This window comes from Pogoniulus pusillus, chromosome 16, assembly GCF_015220805.1.
Source record: "Pogoniulus pusillus isolate bPogPus1 chromosome 16, bPogPus1.pri, whole genome shotgun sequence".
Lineage (NCBI taxonomy): Eukaryota > Metazoa > Chordata > Aves > Piciformes > Lybiidae > Pogoniulus > Pogoniulus pusillus.
Window position 1 is genome coordinate 13559458 of NC_087279.1, and position 15090 is coordinate 13574547.

Genomic DNA, 15090 nt, shown 5'->3' on the forward strand with positions numbered 1-15090 from the left:
AATTTGCTGAAGAGAAACGGCACATTACCTCCAAACAATACTACTTTTGCCATTAAAGACTTCACACTTGACTTTTACAAGTAATTAATGTTACTGGCAGACTCTGTTGGAGAAGACACCACGAGTACTTTGGTAGTGATAATTAGGCAAAGGCAATGAGCAGTGTGTTTTGTGCTTCTCGTTGGAAACAGATGATTATCCTATTGTCTCTGCTCTTCTGATAGCTGTGTGACAAGGACTGGTGATTAACTGAGCTTTCAAATCTCTTCTCCAAAGTAGGTAGGCCTGTCCCCCACAGAGGTGCCCACAGCTGAGGCAGCCAGACTTACCCAGCTGTTGCACAGTCCAGTGATGAGCAGGACCTTGGCATCTAGAAAGGGATGTCAGCACTGCAGGAATCCCAGATGATGTTTCTTGCTGAGAGGGGAGGACCAAATCCCAGATGTCTTCATGCTTCATCTCATGCTCTGTCCTGAGGGTGCCACTGAGGAGAGCCCTGCAAAGGGCAGGAGAAAGCTGTTCCTGCAGCTGTTCTGTGCATTGGCTGGTCTGAGAGAGGAATGTGCTTTTCTATCTGTCCACAGCCAGTGGTGTTTTCTTCAAGCACCTGCCCTTTCCAGCCAGGATCCCTACCACAGGATGCAGTAGCAGGCAACGGCCATCTATAGAGTGAGGAAGCTCTCCCAGAGGGAGGCCCTGGAGCAGTATGGGTCAGGCAGCCATAAGCTATCTAATTTTGAACTGTGCCTTGCTGTTTCTCCAGGCAAAGAGCAGCACTGGAGTGGCAGACTTTAGTCATTTGCCAGGGTTAGTTTAAGGTCACCGTTGGCAGCTGTTGCTATTACCACTGTTTAAATTCAGCCCAGTCCAATGGCAGTTCCCATAGGAGCATGGATCAAAGACAGCTATCACCTCCCCACAAGCAGTTCCTAGGGAGCAACTGAGAGAGGCAGCTGCTCTCAGACCCTGCTGGGCACCAGGCACTGCCCTCCTGAGGCCTGCCTGTGCTGACAATCACCCACCTAGCCCTTCAGAACTGCTGGTGTCTGGTAACCACAATGAACTGCTTCTGCCCACAGCTGAAGGTTGTGATTGAGGATTACCTGGAAGAGTACAATCAGGTGCACACCCCGGAGCTGAAGCTTGTGCTTTTCATGGATTGCAATACAGCACATCTGCCAAATCAGCTGGATCCTACGGCAGGCTCCAGGGAATGCTCTTCTCCTGGGTGTTGGGGGAAGTGGGAGGCAGTCTCTCACCAGACTGGCATCTCACGTGTAAGTAATGCAATCTAATACACATAATGTGGAGCAGCTCCACTGGGGAGCTGCCTCCAGCAACTCCCTACCCTTCCTGCTACTGGTTATGCATTTTTGTAGTTGGTGGCTCTTCAGATTTAACAGTTAAAAGCTAGGGCTCTTGAGTTAGTTGTGCAGTTAACATGCACATCTACACTAGACAAAGTGGATTCTTTTGCCTGCTCATAGCTTGGCTTACTGCTGTGGGCTTCCAGCAAATAGGCAAAACCAGCATGGTCGCTGTCAGCTCAATGGCCATTGCAGTGCTCAGCATTGCAGTGGGAGAGACAGGGGCTTCTTCTTGGGAGCTGGGCAGCAGGGAGACTAAGACAGGAGCTACTTTTAACAAACGATGAAGTGACCCTGACAGCCTGGCAGTTGGGACAGGTGAGTCCTGGCAGCCAAGAGGCCTGGAGGGGGAGACTTGAAGAACCAGTGAACTAAGCTGAGGAAGCAAATTGTTCTAAATCGTTCCAAATATAGGATGCAATGCTAGAAAAATGCAGCCATGATTCCCAGATGCATCACCAAAAAATCCATACTGAGTTGTACCCTCTGCACTCTGAAGCATTGAGCCCAAGAAGCAGTGTGATTGTTAGCTCCTGGAGTTACACTTCTGGTTTCTGGCTCACTCGGGTGTCTCTGCTTTGAGGAAAGAATGGCCTTAAGTTGTTGGCTGAGCGTGCACAAGGATAGGCATGTGCTCAGAGCTCATTGCAGGAAAACAAGCTGCTGGAGTGCTCTCCTTCTGACTCTGCAGCATACACTCAGGGCTGACAGAAGAGGCCATTTTAGTCTGATGTAACTCCAGACTTCTCCTGTTTTTAGGGCAGACTGTGAGTGTTTCCAGATCGAGCTTTCCAAAATGACGGCGTGAGTGAGTGGCGAGATGACGTGAAGAAGGTCATGATGAAGGCAGGCCTTGAAAGTCTACCCAAGACATTCCTCTTCGTAGACACACAGGTACGGGAGTATTAGCATGGTGGACTCTGTTTCAGAACTCAGAAACACATCTCTAAGCTCAGTAAATCCCCCTGAAGAGGACTGAAAAGCTTGGTACGAACCAGACACAACTTTTGTTCCTCATGTAGCCCACCTCCAGCATCTTATAGAAGGGTCCTAGAGAAACAAGGTGGTGCCTCTGTTGTTAAAGGAACTGGAGAGCTGCACGAGGGGGCTGTTGTTGCTCAAGAAAGCACCTTTCAGCTCCATCAAGGGCTTGGTGGGATCAAACTGCCTGAAGCTAAGCACTGCACTAACCACTGAAGCTAGAAGTCCTAACTAACATGATTCTATTTCTTGTCAACTGTACCAGTAGATTTAGGGCCTTGTGCCTGCTGGTTCCACAGAATACTGGTGGCTTGTTACTGTAAACTGCAACTCACTAATGACTGGGCCAGCTGCTGGGATTCATGGCTATGTTCCCCACAAGATTTTTTACTGCCTTCATTATCAATGGAACCAAGTCCCTTCTGGCAGCACCCTAAGCAGCAAGATGAGCATCTGTCAAATGCTGCTTGTTACTGCATCCTTTTTCTTGCAGTGAGAAGTTTCTGTGGGAGAAAAGGGGCATGGGAGGCTGCATTTAGTCAAGGAGATGGATGCTGTGTATTTTTGATTTAGCAAAGGTGGAAAGGTGAGTACAGCTCTGGAGGGAGATCGTCCCACAGGCTGTGACACATCCCTACAATGACTCCATCTCCCACGTTGATGAGCTTTATCCTGACAATTGAATATTCTGTGCTGGAGGAGCGAAGACCCAGAGCAATATGGTGCCTGGGTGCAGAGTCACTGTGAGGCAGGCAGCAAGGCCCTGAGCTCTGTCCATAAGCAGACAGTGAATGGGCTGAAGGAGGTTTTGTTTCAGATACCGCATGCTGAAATGGCTGCATCTGGCTGTTCAATTGGAAATTGAAAAGAAGGCTCCAATAGACCTTACAGCAGCCTTACAGTACCTGCAGGGGACTGCAGGAAAGCTGGGAAGGGGCAGTTTACAGAGGGAATGGATTGAAGCTTGAGGAGGGCAGATTTAGATTAGATATTAGGAAGAAATTCTTTACAGTAAGGGTGGTGAGACACTGAAACAGGTTGCCCAAGGGAGGTCATGGATGCCTCCTCCCTCAAGATGTTCAAGGATAGGTTGGATGAGGCTTTGAGTGACCTAGACAAGTGGGAGGTGTCCCTGCCAATGGCATGGGGTTTGGAACTAAATGACCTTCAAGATCCCTTCCAATCCAAACCATTCTATGAATCTGTGAAATGGACAAGGGTCAGAGGATGCTTCACCAGAGCTGAGTGATGACAGAAGTGATTTCTGACGGCAGAGACTGAGGGCTGTACTGATGCAGAAGTGATCTCCATGCTACGTGGAGGTGTGGCTGTCTTGACTTAGGAGACTGCTTTGTTTTCTTTTCCTCGTCATCTATCACAGTATCATCAGGGTTGGAAGAGACCTCACAGATCATCAAGTCCAGCCCTTTACCACAGAGCTCAAGGCTAGACTTAGATTAAAAATGAATCCTTCCTTGAGGACATCAACAGCCTGCTCAACTCAGGTGACATTCCCAACGTTTACAACCCTGATGATCAAGAGCAGATCATGACAGCTATGAAGGCTGTTGTGTGAGATCTGGGGCAGCAGCCCACCAAGGCAAATCTGATGGCTGCGCACGCAGGACGGGTTCGCAGCAATATCCACATGGTGCTGTGCATGAGGTACAGTTCAGGGGCAGGACTCCATACTGTCAACTTTAATTATTGCCCTCCCTGCCCTTTGCCTCACACCACATTATCAGGAGACTTCTGTTTCCAAGCCCCTGACTTTAGAGGAATGATGTTTGCTTTCCACCTTCCCACAGAACCAGATCTTCTTTTTTCCTTTCACTTTGCTGGTTTCAAGATAATATCCTTCAACTTTTCAAACTTCGTGCATGATCCAGGTTAAATACAAGCTTCCTTCGTGCACCATTGAGCTGTTTGTCCAAAAGCACCTTGCATGGATTTGGGGCTCAGTTGCAGCACGTTTCCCTGTGTGCAGTCCATGGGCAGTTAGCTTGCTTGCAGAAGGGCTGTGAGAAGGTACAGAACATTCTCAGTGCAAGTACAAATAGAAGAACCAGGGCCCATTATTTCGGTCTGGTGATGCAATCGCTGCACTCATCTGCTTGAAATAGACTTCAGATCATTTTTATTTCTTACCTCTTAAGTGTTCTTCCTAGGGAGGGTCCCATAAAATGTAACTCCACTACCATCTTAATGCTTCCAGAATATACCCAAGACTTCCAAGGAGTGAGCTATGACATGTAGCTTAGGGCATGCAGTTCACTGCCTGAATCTTCATTTGTTTTTTCCCTTCATCCTTTTTTGGGCAGATTCCCTTCCTTCTGTTAATGTAAGAGCTGGGGATGGTTCTAGGGAAGTAGGAAAGATGTTTTATCCTTGTATTTATAGCTAGTCATAACATCTCTTCAGCAGGCTGGAGCACCTCCCCTATAGGGACAGACTGGGAGAGTTCAGGCCTGTTCAGCCTGGAGAAGAGAAGGCTCCAGGGAGACATTATAGCAGCCTTCCAGTACCTAAAGTGGGCTACAAAAAGGACAGGAAGGGGACATTTTACAAGGGTTTATAGTGTCAGGGTGAGGGGAAATGGATTTAAGCTTGAGTAGGCCAGGTTTAGACTGCATATTAGGAAGAGAATCGTTTACAGTGAGAGTGGTGAGATACTGGAACAAGTTACCTAAGGAGGTGATGGATCCCCCTGCCAATGGCAGGGGAGTTGAAACTAGGTGATCCTTAAGGTCCCTTCTAACATGAAGGTCTCTTTTCTGCATGTCTTTCCCTCAGCCCTGTTGGAGAACTCTTCCGTGCACGCCTGAGACAGTTCCCCTCTCTTGTGAGCTGCTCATCTGGTTTAACGAGTGGCCTGCTGAAGCCCTGCAGTGTGTTGCCTTCTCTTTCTTGCATTAGATTCCACATCTTGATGCCAGCACTGAAGATATCGATGGGATGGTAGGTGCCACACTCAACATGCAAAACACAGCTCCTGTGTGTTCAGTGTGCCTTGCCTGTAGGTACATAAAGACAACGGATACAGGACATGCTTGCAGACAAGTCTTACCCTGCAGCAGAAATGTTGCATGGCAGTCATTCAAATAAAGAACCTGTTAGCTTTTGTATGTCTTGAAATGAAGACATCCTTTTGTCACCCTCTTTATGGCATCAAAGCCCACACAGCTATATAAGCTCTGCTGTGACTGTAGACTTAGGTTCATTGTAAGCCCCTTTTGCTCTCTGCAGGCATCATATTGACTTGTCTATCACATGTTCAGCACTGAATAAACTTGTTTCTTTCCTTTCTCCTTGTAGATTCAAGTATGTATAGAAATTCATCAGAGTGTGGCAAAGAAATGCCAAGTGTACCTGGCAGAGCTGGCCAGACACAATTATGTCACTCCTAAAAGCTACCTCGAATTCCTCAGCAGCTTCAGTTCCCTGATTGGAAAGAAGAAACAAGAGCTGATAACAGCCAAGAACAGGATGAAAGGTGGCCTGGATAAGGTTTGTCCCTCACACCAAGTAGAGCTTTGGGCCTCTTTTACCTGCTCTAAGCAGTGTATTTATAGCTGCAGAGATGCAGTGAGATGCCCTTCACATCTCTTACACAACAGGAGAAAACTCATGCTAAACCAAATAAAAACTATTCCTTCTCTCAGGACCAGTCTTTCTGAAGGTCTGAGTCTGTAACAGCTCTAAAAGAATGATGATCCCCAGTCTTTGGAGAGCACAGGCCTCTTTGTAGCTTGTCATCTCTCAGAATGTTGCTTGTTAACCTTTTAATTGAAAGCCTGTAACAGCAGTCGTGTTCTGCTGACCAGTTGCCATGAGCTTATGAAGTAATGCCCACTGTGTGCAGGCACCATGAGGCACTGCTGTTGGTCACCGCACCGCGGTGTCAGATTCTTGTTAATCAGGAACCAGGGCAAAACCTGACACTGGGCAGGGAGCACCCACCAGGACAGCACAGCCCTTGCCCGAGGCTTTCCATGGCTGCTGCCTGTGCTCTCACTATGCTCTGCTCTGCTCCCGCAGCTCCTGCAAACAGCAGATGATGTAGCAAGGATGCAGGAGGAGCTGGAGTCTGCCCGCCCTCTCCTGGCACAGGCAGCCAAGGACACTGTGGCAACCATGGAGCAACTGCAGGTACTGCTGTTGGACAGCCCAGTCGGACTGCTCAGACTGGTCACAGGGCTTGGGAAGGCCTTGCAAGGATTGTACAAAGTCCTGCTTAATCTGGCGTTTAAAAAAGCCTCAGATTAGCACAGCAGGTGTTTATGCAGAGCAGCACTGCCAGAGGATGGCCTTCTGCTGGGGGGCCTGCTCCTGGGTTGGTAAGGGCCAGTCACAACCTACCAACCTATTGCTGTCAGTGGCTCAGATGTCCCTGTCTGAAGCCACAACCCACAGGGTCAGGCAGCCAAGCTATCAACTCTATTTCTTTAACTGGTTTAGATCGTTGCAAGCATAAAATAGCAATATGATTAGCACAGTCCTCAGGTGTCCTGAACAGACCTGAAAGGGATCCTTCCTCCACATCCCATCCCCAGCTGGCTCAGCTGCTAACCCACACCTCGGAGATCACCGTACAGTCACACACCACTGCAGAAGAGTGAAGTGTCCCACGCTGGCTGGGACCTTCCCTCCTCGTGTTCCTGTCTGCTACTGGGGGATGGCCAGACTGAGACAGATGGAACGGAGACAGTAACATCATACAGCTCTGCATGCAGAGAGGAAAAAGTCTGCTGTCTCCCATGCTCCCACGTAGCAGATAAAGATTGGGTGCAGTCCACATTTCCTCTACACCTCCAGGCAGCGTTTTAACCATGGGGGTAGGCAGAAGTGACAGTTTTAGAAACAAAACTCTCAACATAACTCTTATTCCTCCATCTCCCTACACATTTTTACTTATATGCCTCCTTCCTCTGTGCCAATAAGAAAAAATGGGTGGAGCAGATAATTTCTCCAGGACTAACACCATTCCAGTCACAGCCAGAGCTGGACCTTGTGGATAATCTCTACATGCTGACAAGAATCTCTTGCTAGTATGTGGCATCCCGTGTGGAATCCTCTCCTGCAGTTAGGCCCCAGCATGTCTCTGCTGCATGAAAATACATGCTCAAGCATCCTTCCAAGGCTATCTCTGGTGTTGCAGGTGGACACAGTTGTGGCTGAAGAGACAAAACGCCATGTGCAGGATGAGGAGATGAAGGCCAAAGCAAAAGCTCAAGCAGCCCAAGCCATTGCAGATGATGCTCAGAAAGACTTGGCTGAAGCAACATCACTGGGGACGTGCTGCTTGCAGCTGGCTTTGTAGCCTACCTGGGCCCTTTTACAGTAAGTGTGCAATGCTCACTGTGAGTTTTTTAGCTGCACTGCTCTCCTGGATCTCCCTCTGTGCTGAAGACTGCACAGGGTCCCATATGAGTGGAAACAGTAGAGTTTAGATGCTCACAGCAGACTAACTGCAACTAAAAGAAAGGTTATGATGATGCTTCCTGTGGCAGGGACCCTACCATGTGGCACTGTGCAAGGAGTTGCTGGGGCAGCAGTCAGAAAACAGCATTCCTCACAGCAAGGAGCCAAACCTGATCAGCATCCTTGGAGACCCCATGGAAATCCGCTCTTGGCAGGCAAGTGGCAGAAAACCTACACTTGAGGCTATAAAGCACAGCTCAGCTCTCACTAGGATCACCTGTACCAAAGGACAGGCCCCAAAACAGACAGCTCATTATAACCTCGTGCCTCTACACTGCAGAGCTGGAATTGCTGCCAAGGTTCCTTTTGCTATAAGCAGAAGAGGACCTGGCAGCATCCATGGCAGCATCAAGCAGGGCAGCAGCCTTAGCCCATCAGGCTTTCCCTTTGCAAACCACAGGCTTAGAGCAAAGCTCTGCTCAAGCCTAACTCTGCCAGCATAGCTCAGTCCCATGGCTGAGCTGCTTCAAGCAGAGCTGCAGCTGTCAGAGGTAGCCTCTCCATCACACTGAGACTACAACAGCAAGAGATTCTCTCTGGTTCACTGTGTTGTGCTACTAGGTGCTCCCAACAGCTTTTTCTACCCCATTAGATTGCTGGCTTACACAGTGACACCCTGTCTGTGGAGAATGGGGTAATAACACAGTTCTCACAGCGCTGGACTTATTACATAGACCCCCAAGGACAAGCAAACAAGTGGATCAAGAATCTGGTAAGAGCTGTGGGGAAGTAAGCCAGGTCTGCTAGGGTAGGGGAAGCAGTTTCTTATTAGGAGATGAACAGAACAGCCTTAAGATTTGTGCTCCAGAGCTGCAAGACCCCACGCTGTCCCAGCTCAGCCTCCCGGGCACCAGACAGGCTTTACATCCATGTCCATATTTCTGCTGCTCTGGGGAGCTAAGTCAAGAGGTGTTCCGTGCATCAGAACTGGATGCGAAGGTGGGCAGGACACCACAGGGACCTTGCCCCACCTTGCTGCCTTTCAGGAAAAGCAGAACAACCTGGAGGTGGCCAAACTGGGTGACCAGGACTTCCTCTGCAGTCTGGAAAATGCCATTACCTTTGGGAAGCCCTTCCTGCTGGAGAACCTTGGTGAGGAGCTCGATCCAGCCCTGGAGCCAGTCCTGCTGAAACAGGTCCTGTCTCCCCTTGGCACGGAGGGGCACTGGGTAACTGGATAGGCTGTGAGGCATCATCCGGCCAGGGTGCAGTGGGGTGTGATGGGCTTGTAGGTCTCTGAGCGGGCAGCACTCACTGGCTGCTGCCTGTTCTGTGCTCACATGTCTTAGCCAAGGCTTAAACATATTGACAGCCTTATGCACACTCTGCTCCCCTGCCAGCAGGCATCTCTGCCTGGGAGGCAGGGCCATGGAATGCAACTATTCTATTCAGGTTCAGGCCTTTGGGCCTGCTGGATGGTTTTGAACTTCTCTGTCTAGATAGCTTTCAGCCTCTCTCCCCAGTGCAGAGGGCAGGGCACAGCAGGGATGCCTTCCCTCACAGGAGGTGGCTGTCCTAGCCTTCCTGTATTTGTGCTCTCTGGTACAGACCTACAAACAGCAAGGCAGCACTGTGCTGAAGCTGGGGGACACAGTGATCCCCTATCAGGAGAGTTTCAAGATGTACATCACCACCTGCCTACCCAACCCTCACTACAGCCCTGAGATCTCAGCAAAGCTCACCATCATTAACTTCACCCTCTCACCCAGGTACTTGCTTACTCCATAACTGCCCATCTTCAGCTGCCTATGCAACTGAGTACCTCACTCTTCACAGTTCCCACACCCTTGGGCCTGTTGCCCCTGCCTCTCACCCCCAAGGCTTTTGTTGTAGTGGCTTGGAAGACCAGCTGCTGGGAGAAGTGGTGGCTGCAGAACGTCCTGACTTAGAGGAAGCTAGAAACCAGCTAATTGTTAGCAACGCTGAGATGCACCAGGAGCTGAAGGAGATAGAAGACCAGATCCTGTTTCGGCTCAGCACTTCTGAGGGAAATCCTGTAGATGATTTGGAGCTCATCAAAGTGCTGCAGGCATCCAAGACCAAGGCAGGAGAGATCCAGGTCAGAAGTGGAGGTGCTCTCCCTTCACAGCAGTACATACCCTGCCAGCACTGCACCAGCCATGGCATCTCTTCTGTCTTTCAGTGCAAGGTAAAGGTGGCAGAGCAGACAGAGAAGGACGTGAACACCATCCGCCTGCAGTATGTGCCTGTGGCTGTCCGCTCACAGATCCTCTACTTCTGTGTCTCAGACTTGGCCAACGTGGACCCCATGTACCAGTACTCCTTGAGTGGTTCCTCAATATCTTCCTAATGGGGATCAGCAAGTCTGAGAGAGCAGGTACCTGCCCAGATCAGCCTCCACTCTTCCTCACCCTGCATTCCTGGTCTAGTGGCAACAGAAGCCAGGACACCTGCAGAGCCAAGGCAGACATGGCCACTGGCACTGGCTCTTAGCGTGAGCAGAGCTGCCCCTTGTTGTGCCTACAAGGGAAGATGTGGTTGCAGTCTGACTTCCATCCTCTTCCTCACCTCTTCTCTGCCTCCCTGTGTGACCAGGCAGGAGAGATGTTAGTGCTAGGGCACAGGCAGGGTACACTCCATCCTGGCAGAGGTGGGGCTCTGCTTGTCACAAACCTCCATGCATCAGTTCCAGCTACTGCTGCCAGGCCAGGGGCAATGCTCCCTGCCAGCAGTGCACGTCAGCCAGGATGGCAGTGGCCGGGCCCCTGTAGGCTGCCATGGTGCAGTGTGGGCTCCCTCCCAGTGCTGGGGCTGGATTTTCTTCTGCACACTTAGCCCTCAGCCCTCTGCTTTCACAGCATTCCTGTATGAAGTCTGTGTTTGAGAGCAGCAGGGTGCATGTGTGCCCCTGTCACCAGGAACCACCTGCTGACATGGAGAACACCCTTCATGCCACCCATGGCACCCACCACCCTTGTCTGGTTGTTGCCTTCTTTTCTCAGACACACTGAAGGAGCGGATCGTGAACATCAACAACTACATCACCTTCAGTCTGTACAGCAAGGTGTGCCACAGCCTCTTTGAGAAGCACAAGCTCATGTTTGCTCTCCTGGTCTGCATCCGCATTATGATGAATGATGGGCTGATCGACATGGTGAGCAGGTCACCCTGGTCCTTTGGTAGGATCCTAGCAGAGCAACTCAAGCCTAGCCTGTTCAGCTCCATACAGTGGGCTAGGATAGAAAAGGAGCCTTGTCCTGCAGGGCTGAGGGCAGGCTTGGCAGGAATGGGCAAACCCGAGGCCTCTCTCTTCACTTGGATCTCTAACTTCTGTCTACACACAGAGCTGCCCAGATGAATGACCCGCAGCTTCTGCCAGACTGCTGCAGAGGTTAGCAAGTGTGGAGGGAGCAGGCAGGTATTAGAAGACAGAGAAAAGCTAGTGTCAGCTGAACAGGGATGCCAATCTCACCAGACTATGCAGTTCTCTTAGGCCTACACACACACCCCTAGCAGGACTGGCAGACAGAAAGTTACCTACAGGGTTTTAGCTGGATATGGCACAAACCCAGGTGGTTCAGGCAAGTAAACTGTAATCCTTGACCATGTCCTGGTCCTGTTTCCAGGATGAGTGGCAGTACCTGCTGTCAGGAGGGACCATAAAGGAGATGAGGGAGAACCCAGCTCCATCCTGGCTGTACGAGAGAGCGTGGGCAGACATCCTGGCCTTGAGTAATCTGAAGAACTTCTCTGGTTTTGACAGTGATTTTGCAGCCAACCAGAAGTTTCATTTTGAGAAACAGAAGCAACAAGATCGCAGAGGCCTGGTGTAAAAACACTTGCATCTGTCTTTAAGCAAGGGAGAGGGGCACAGCCTTCTCCAGCACAGCAATCTGACTGAGTCTTCCACCTCTCCAGGCTCCAGCTGGCTCTTCTACCAGGTTCCAGCAGGAACTGACCCCATTTAAGGATACTTCCTCACAAGCTGAGCACCTCTTCTCCCTTCTCCCTTGCCCACAGGTCACAGAATTTAAATCCTTGCTACTGTCACTTTGCTTCTTCCATGGGACCATGCTAGAGAGGAGAAAGTTTGGGCCTCTGGGGTTCAACATCCCCTACGAGTTCACAGATGGGGACCTCCGCATCTGCATCAGTCAGCTGCAGATGTTCTTGAGCGAGTACACAGACATCCCGTACAAGGTAAGCGTGTGGGCTGGCCTCTCCTGTGGAGGGAGCAGGCTGGAGAGGCACAAGCAGGTTGGAAAGCCATGGTGGCATCTCCTGCAGGTTCTGAAATACACAGCTGGGGAGATCAACTACGGCGGCCGTGTGACTGACGACTGGGACAGGCGCTGCATCATGAGCATTCTGGAGGACTTCTACAGCCCGAGGTCCTGATGCCCAGCTTTGCCTATTCTGAGTCGCAGATCTACAGGCAGATCAGTGCCTCCTCTGACCTCCAAGTAAGTACTCGGGACAAACCACAGCTGTTAGGTCCAAAGGGATCATCATGGCACAAAGAGGAGCTACTCTTCTCAAAACACATAGCACTTCCAGTCCCCTTGGGGAAATCAGCTTGTAAGAACATGAGGATCTTCAGCTGCCTTCAGGAAGCTGCATCTGTTTCAAGCAATAGGAGGAAGACCTTGTCCCTGTGCACAGGAGGTGGTAGCAGCTCTCACCAGAGTGCTCCAGCTAAAAGCTTTTGTACTCTGAATGATTTCGGTATCGTGTACCTAAAGTACCCGAGGAGCAATGCAGGAGACAGCAGGAAGCTCACTCCCAGGCAGCCCTGGCTCATAGCATGTTTTTGCCTCTGCTCAGTTTAACTCCCCAGCCTGAACACAAACCGTGCCCATGACCCTCACTCAGCTCAGAGAGGCTGCCACTCTGTCAGCCTCCCCAGCAGCCTGGTTCCTGCCTCAGCCGCCGTTACCCAGGGAACATGTGAGCCGGCCTCAAGTCAGAGCTGTGAGTTGTGTTTCTTGGCTGAACAGGGGACAAAGAGCTGTGTAAAAGTCAGATAAAGGAATCCCAAACTCCAAGGAATATCTCCTAGCTCGGTCTGTGATTTGGGTTTAGATCCGCTGGGTTTAGTTTATTCAGCATCTGGCTTAGAAAGATGCTTCAGGCCAGGCTTATATAGCCTGAAGGGGCATCACGGCTTTACCCTGAGCTCTTGGCCTCACTGCCTTTATGGATTGCTCCCCAGGGCTACCTCCAGTACATCAAGAGCCTGCCACTCAACGATCGCCCTGAACTCTTTGGTTTACATGACAATGCCAACATCACCTTCGATCAGAATGAGACTTTTGCACTGCTGGGTGCCATTATGCAGCTGCAACCCAAGACCTTCACGGTGGGAGGCTACAGCAGGGAAGAGGTGGGTGCCCCAGAGCACAAACACCAGCTCTCAGAAAGTGCCACCCTGCCTGCTGGGTGCCAGCAACAGCACTGTCACCCAGCCCTTAGCTCTCCTGTGGCCAGGAGCATGCTCACCCACTTGCTGTCTTCCTTTCAGCGCATGGAGGAGACCTGCAAGGACATCCTGGCAAAGCTGCCTGCTCCTATGGACTTGGAGGAGGTGATCCAGAAATATCCACTGCTCTATGAAGAGTCCATGAACACAGTGCTGGTACAGGAGGTGATCAGGTAAAGCCCCCGTGGCCCAGCAACTGGCTGGTCCCTGGGACACAGTAGATATATACAGACTCCTGCACTCACCCACCTTTGAGGAACCTCGAGCATGACAGCCACACGAACAACCGTTGTCCTAACAAGGACCTTCAGCTAATCTCTGCCCTTTGGGGCTGATCAGTATCTCCATCTGCATCAGCAATTCAGGACTGGCAGGCAGGTGTGAGACCCCAGTAAAGAGCAATGGGGCAGGGGTTACACGGAGGAGCTTTGCTCCACAGAGATCCACACCTTGCCTGGGGCAGACACTGGTGATGAGCCCCTGCACTGATCACTCTGCTCCCTCTGCACTTTCTCTGTAGGTACAACAGGCTCCTGGAGGTCATTGCTCAGACACTGAGGGATTTGCTGAAAGCTCTCAAAGGCCAGGTTGTGATGTCTTCTCAGCTGGAGTTGATGGCCAGCAGCTTGTACAACTACACTGTGCCAGAGGTGTGGAATGCCAAGGTAAGTGCCCCAGCCAGCCCAGCTGCTGCAGGAGCTCACTTGAACTAGGGGAATGGGTTATCAGCTACCACGGCTGGGCTGAGCTGTCTCACATGGAGCTGGCTTTTACATCCCTTGCGTGGAGATGTCTCCTGCCTAGTACAGCTCATATTTTTTCCCAGACTCTGGCTGGATGAACCCCTGGGCTCTGGACAGATCCCAGCACCTGGGTGTTAAAATTGAGCCACCAAAAACTTAGAGATAAGTTCAAGGAGTTTTATTTTGGCAAGCAAGGAGCAGCGCTGGGCACAGGGGAGTTTATCCACAGCTGCGCACTGCACACATGCAGCTGCAGGGTTTTTGTTTCCCGCTCACATACATATTCACAAAGCAGTTTAATCATAGGCAAACACTTCCGGTGGAGTCTGTGTTTTTTTCCTGGAGCTGTTGTGCATGCCTGCTAATCCTCCTGGGGGTCTCTCTGGTGGTCGTGAGGCTGAAGTAACCAGTCTTCCTCAGGTGTCTTTGTGACTCAGCTATTTGCATCTTCACAGTCGCCTGCTTTACGGTCTTATCTACCATGCTCTTGGTGTTTTGTGTTATCGTTCATCCCTGGCCTTGCTCAGTTAGCTCTGGCACACCCCTGTTTTGTTCCTGTCCCCTGTTCACAGGGAGCTATCTCTTCACAGCGCTTTCTGCTTTGCCATTCTTTTATTGACACGGGTACCATTTTTCACACGGAAACAAGGTTCTGGGTGTTTGCAATTGCATTCAGCACCTTCCTCTGAGGGTGCCCTGCAGGCATACCCATCGCTGAAGCCCTTGGCATCCTGGGTGAACGACTTGGTGCAGCGGATTGAGTTCCTGCAAAGATGGACCAGCCGGGGGACCCCCTCCGTGTTCTGGATCAGTAGGTTCTTCTTCCCACAGGCCTTCCTCACCGGGACGCTGCAGAACTTCGCTAGGCACTCTGCCATCTCTATCGACACCATCTCCTTTAGTTTCAAGGTCAGTAACTCAGAGACTCCAGATTTTTCTGCTCTACTGCTGGGCAGCCACATTGGCAGCAGCTCTGGCTCTGATCTGCCCAAGAGGTAGAGATGCTGCTACACATCTGCCCCTGGGCCACATCATGCTCTCTGTGCTCAGATAGACCCACCCACACTGCCAGACTCTT

At 50.8% G+C, this 15090-nt stretch overlaps 1 protein-coding gene across 1 annotated transcript in view; it reads left to right on the forward strand.

Moving 5' to 3' along the window:
• Positions 1–15090, forward strand: part of DNAH1 (dynein axonemal heavy chain 1) — a 74582-nt gene that overhangs the window by 58436 nt on the left and 1056 nt on the right. Inside the window, 27 exon segments of the mRNA XM_064157016.1 lie at positions 1080–1160; positions 1162–1277; positions 2127–2158; positions 2161–2261; positions 3805–4013; positions 5142–5200; positions 5203–5306; positions 5664–5855; positions 6387–6497; positions 7507–7625; positions 7628–7688; positions 7859–7984; positions 8422–8541; positions 8816–8965; positions 9378–9538; positions 9663–9888; positions 9973–10108; positions 10111–10167; positions 10793–10944; positions 11417–11617; positions 11709–11990; positions 12078–12171; positions 12174–12253; positions 13003–13173; positions 13312–13442; positions 13790–13934; positions 14715–14921. Coding sequence (XP_064013086.1) covers positions 1080–1160; positions 1162–1277; positions 2127–2158; positions 2161–2261; positions 3805–4013; positions 5142–5200; positions 5203–5306; positions 5664–5855; positions 6387–6497; positions 7507–7625; positions 7628–7688; positions 7859–7984; positions 8422–8541; positions 8816–8965; positions 9378–9538; positions 9663–9888; positions 9973–10108; positions 10111–10167; positions 10793–10944; positions 11417–11617; positions 11709–11990; positions 12078–12171; positions 12174–12253; positions 13003–13173; positions 13312–13442; positions 13790–13934; positions 14715–14921 — 3624 coding nt within the window.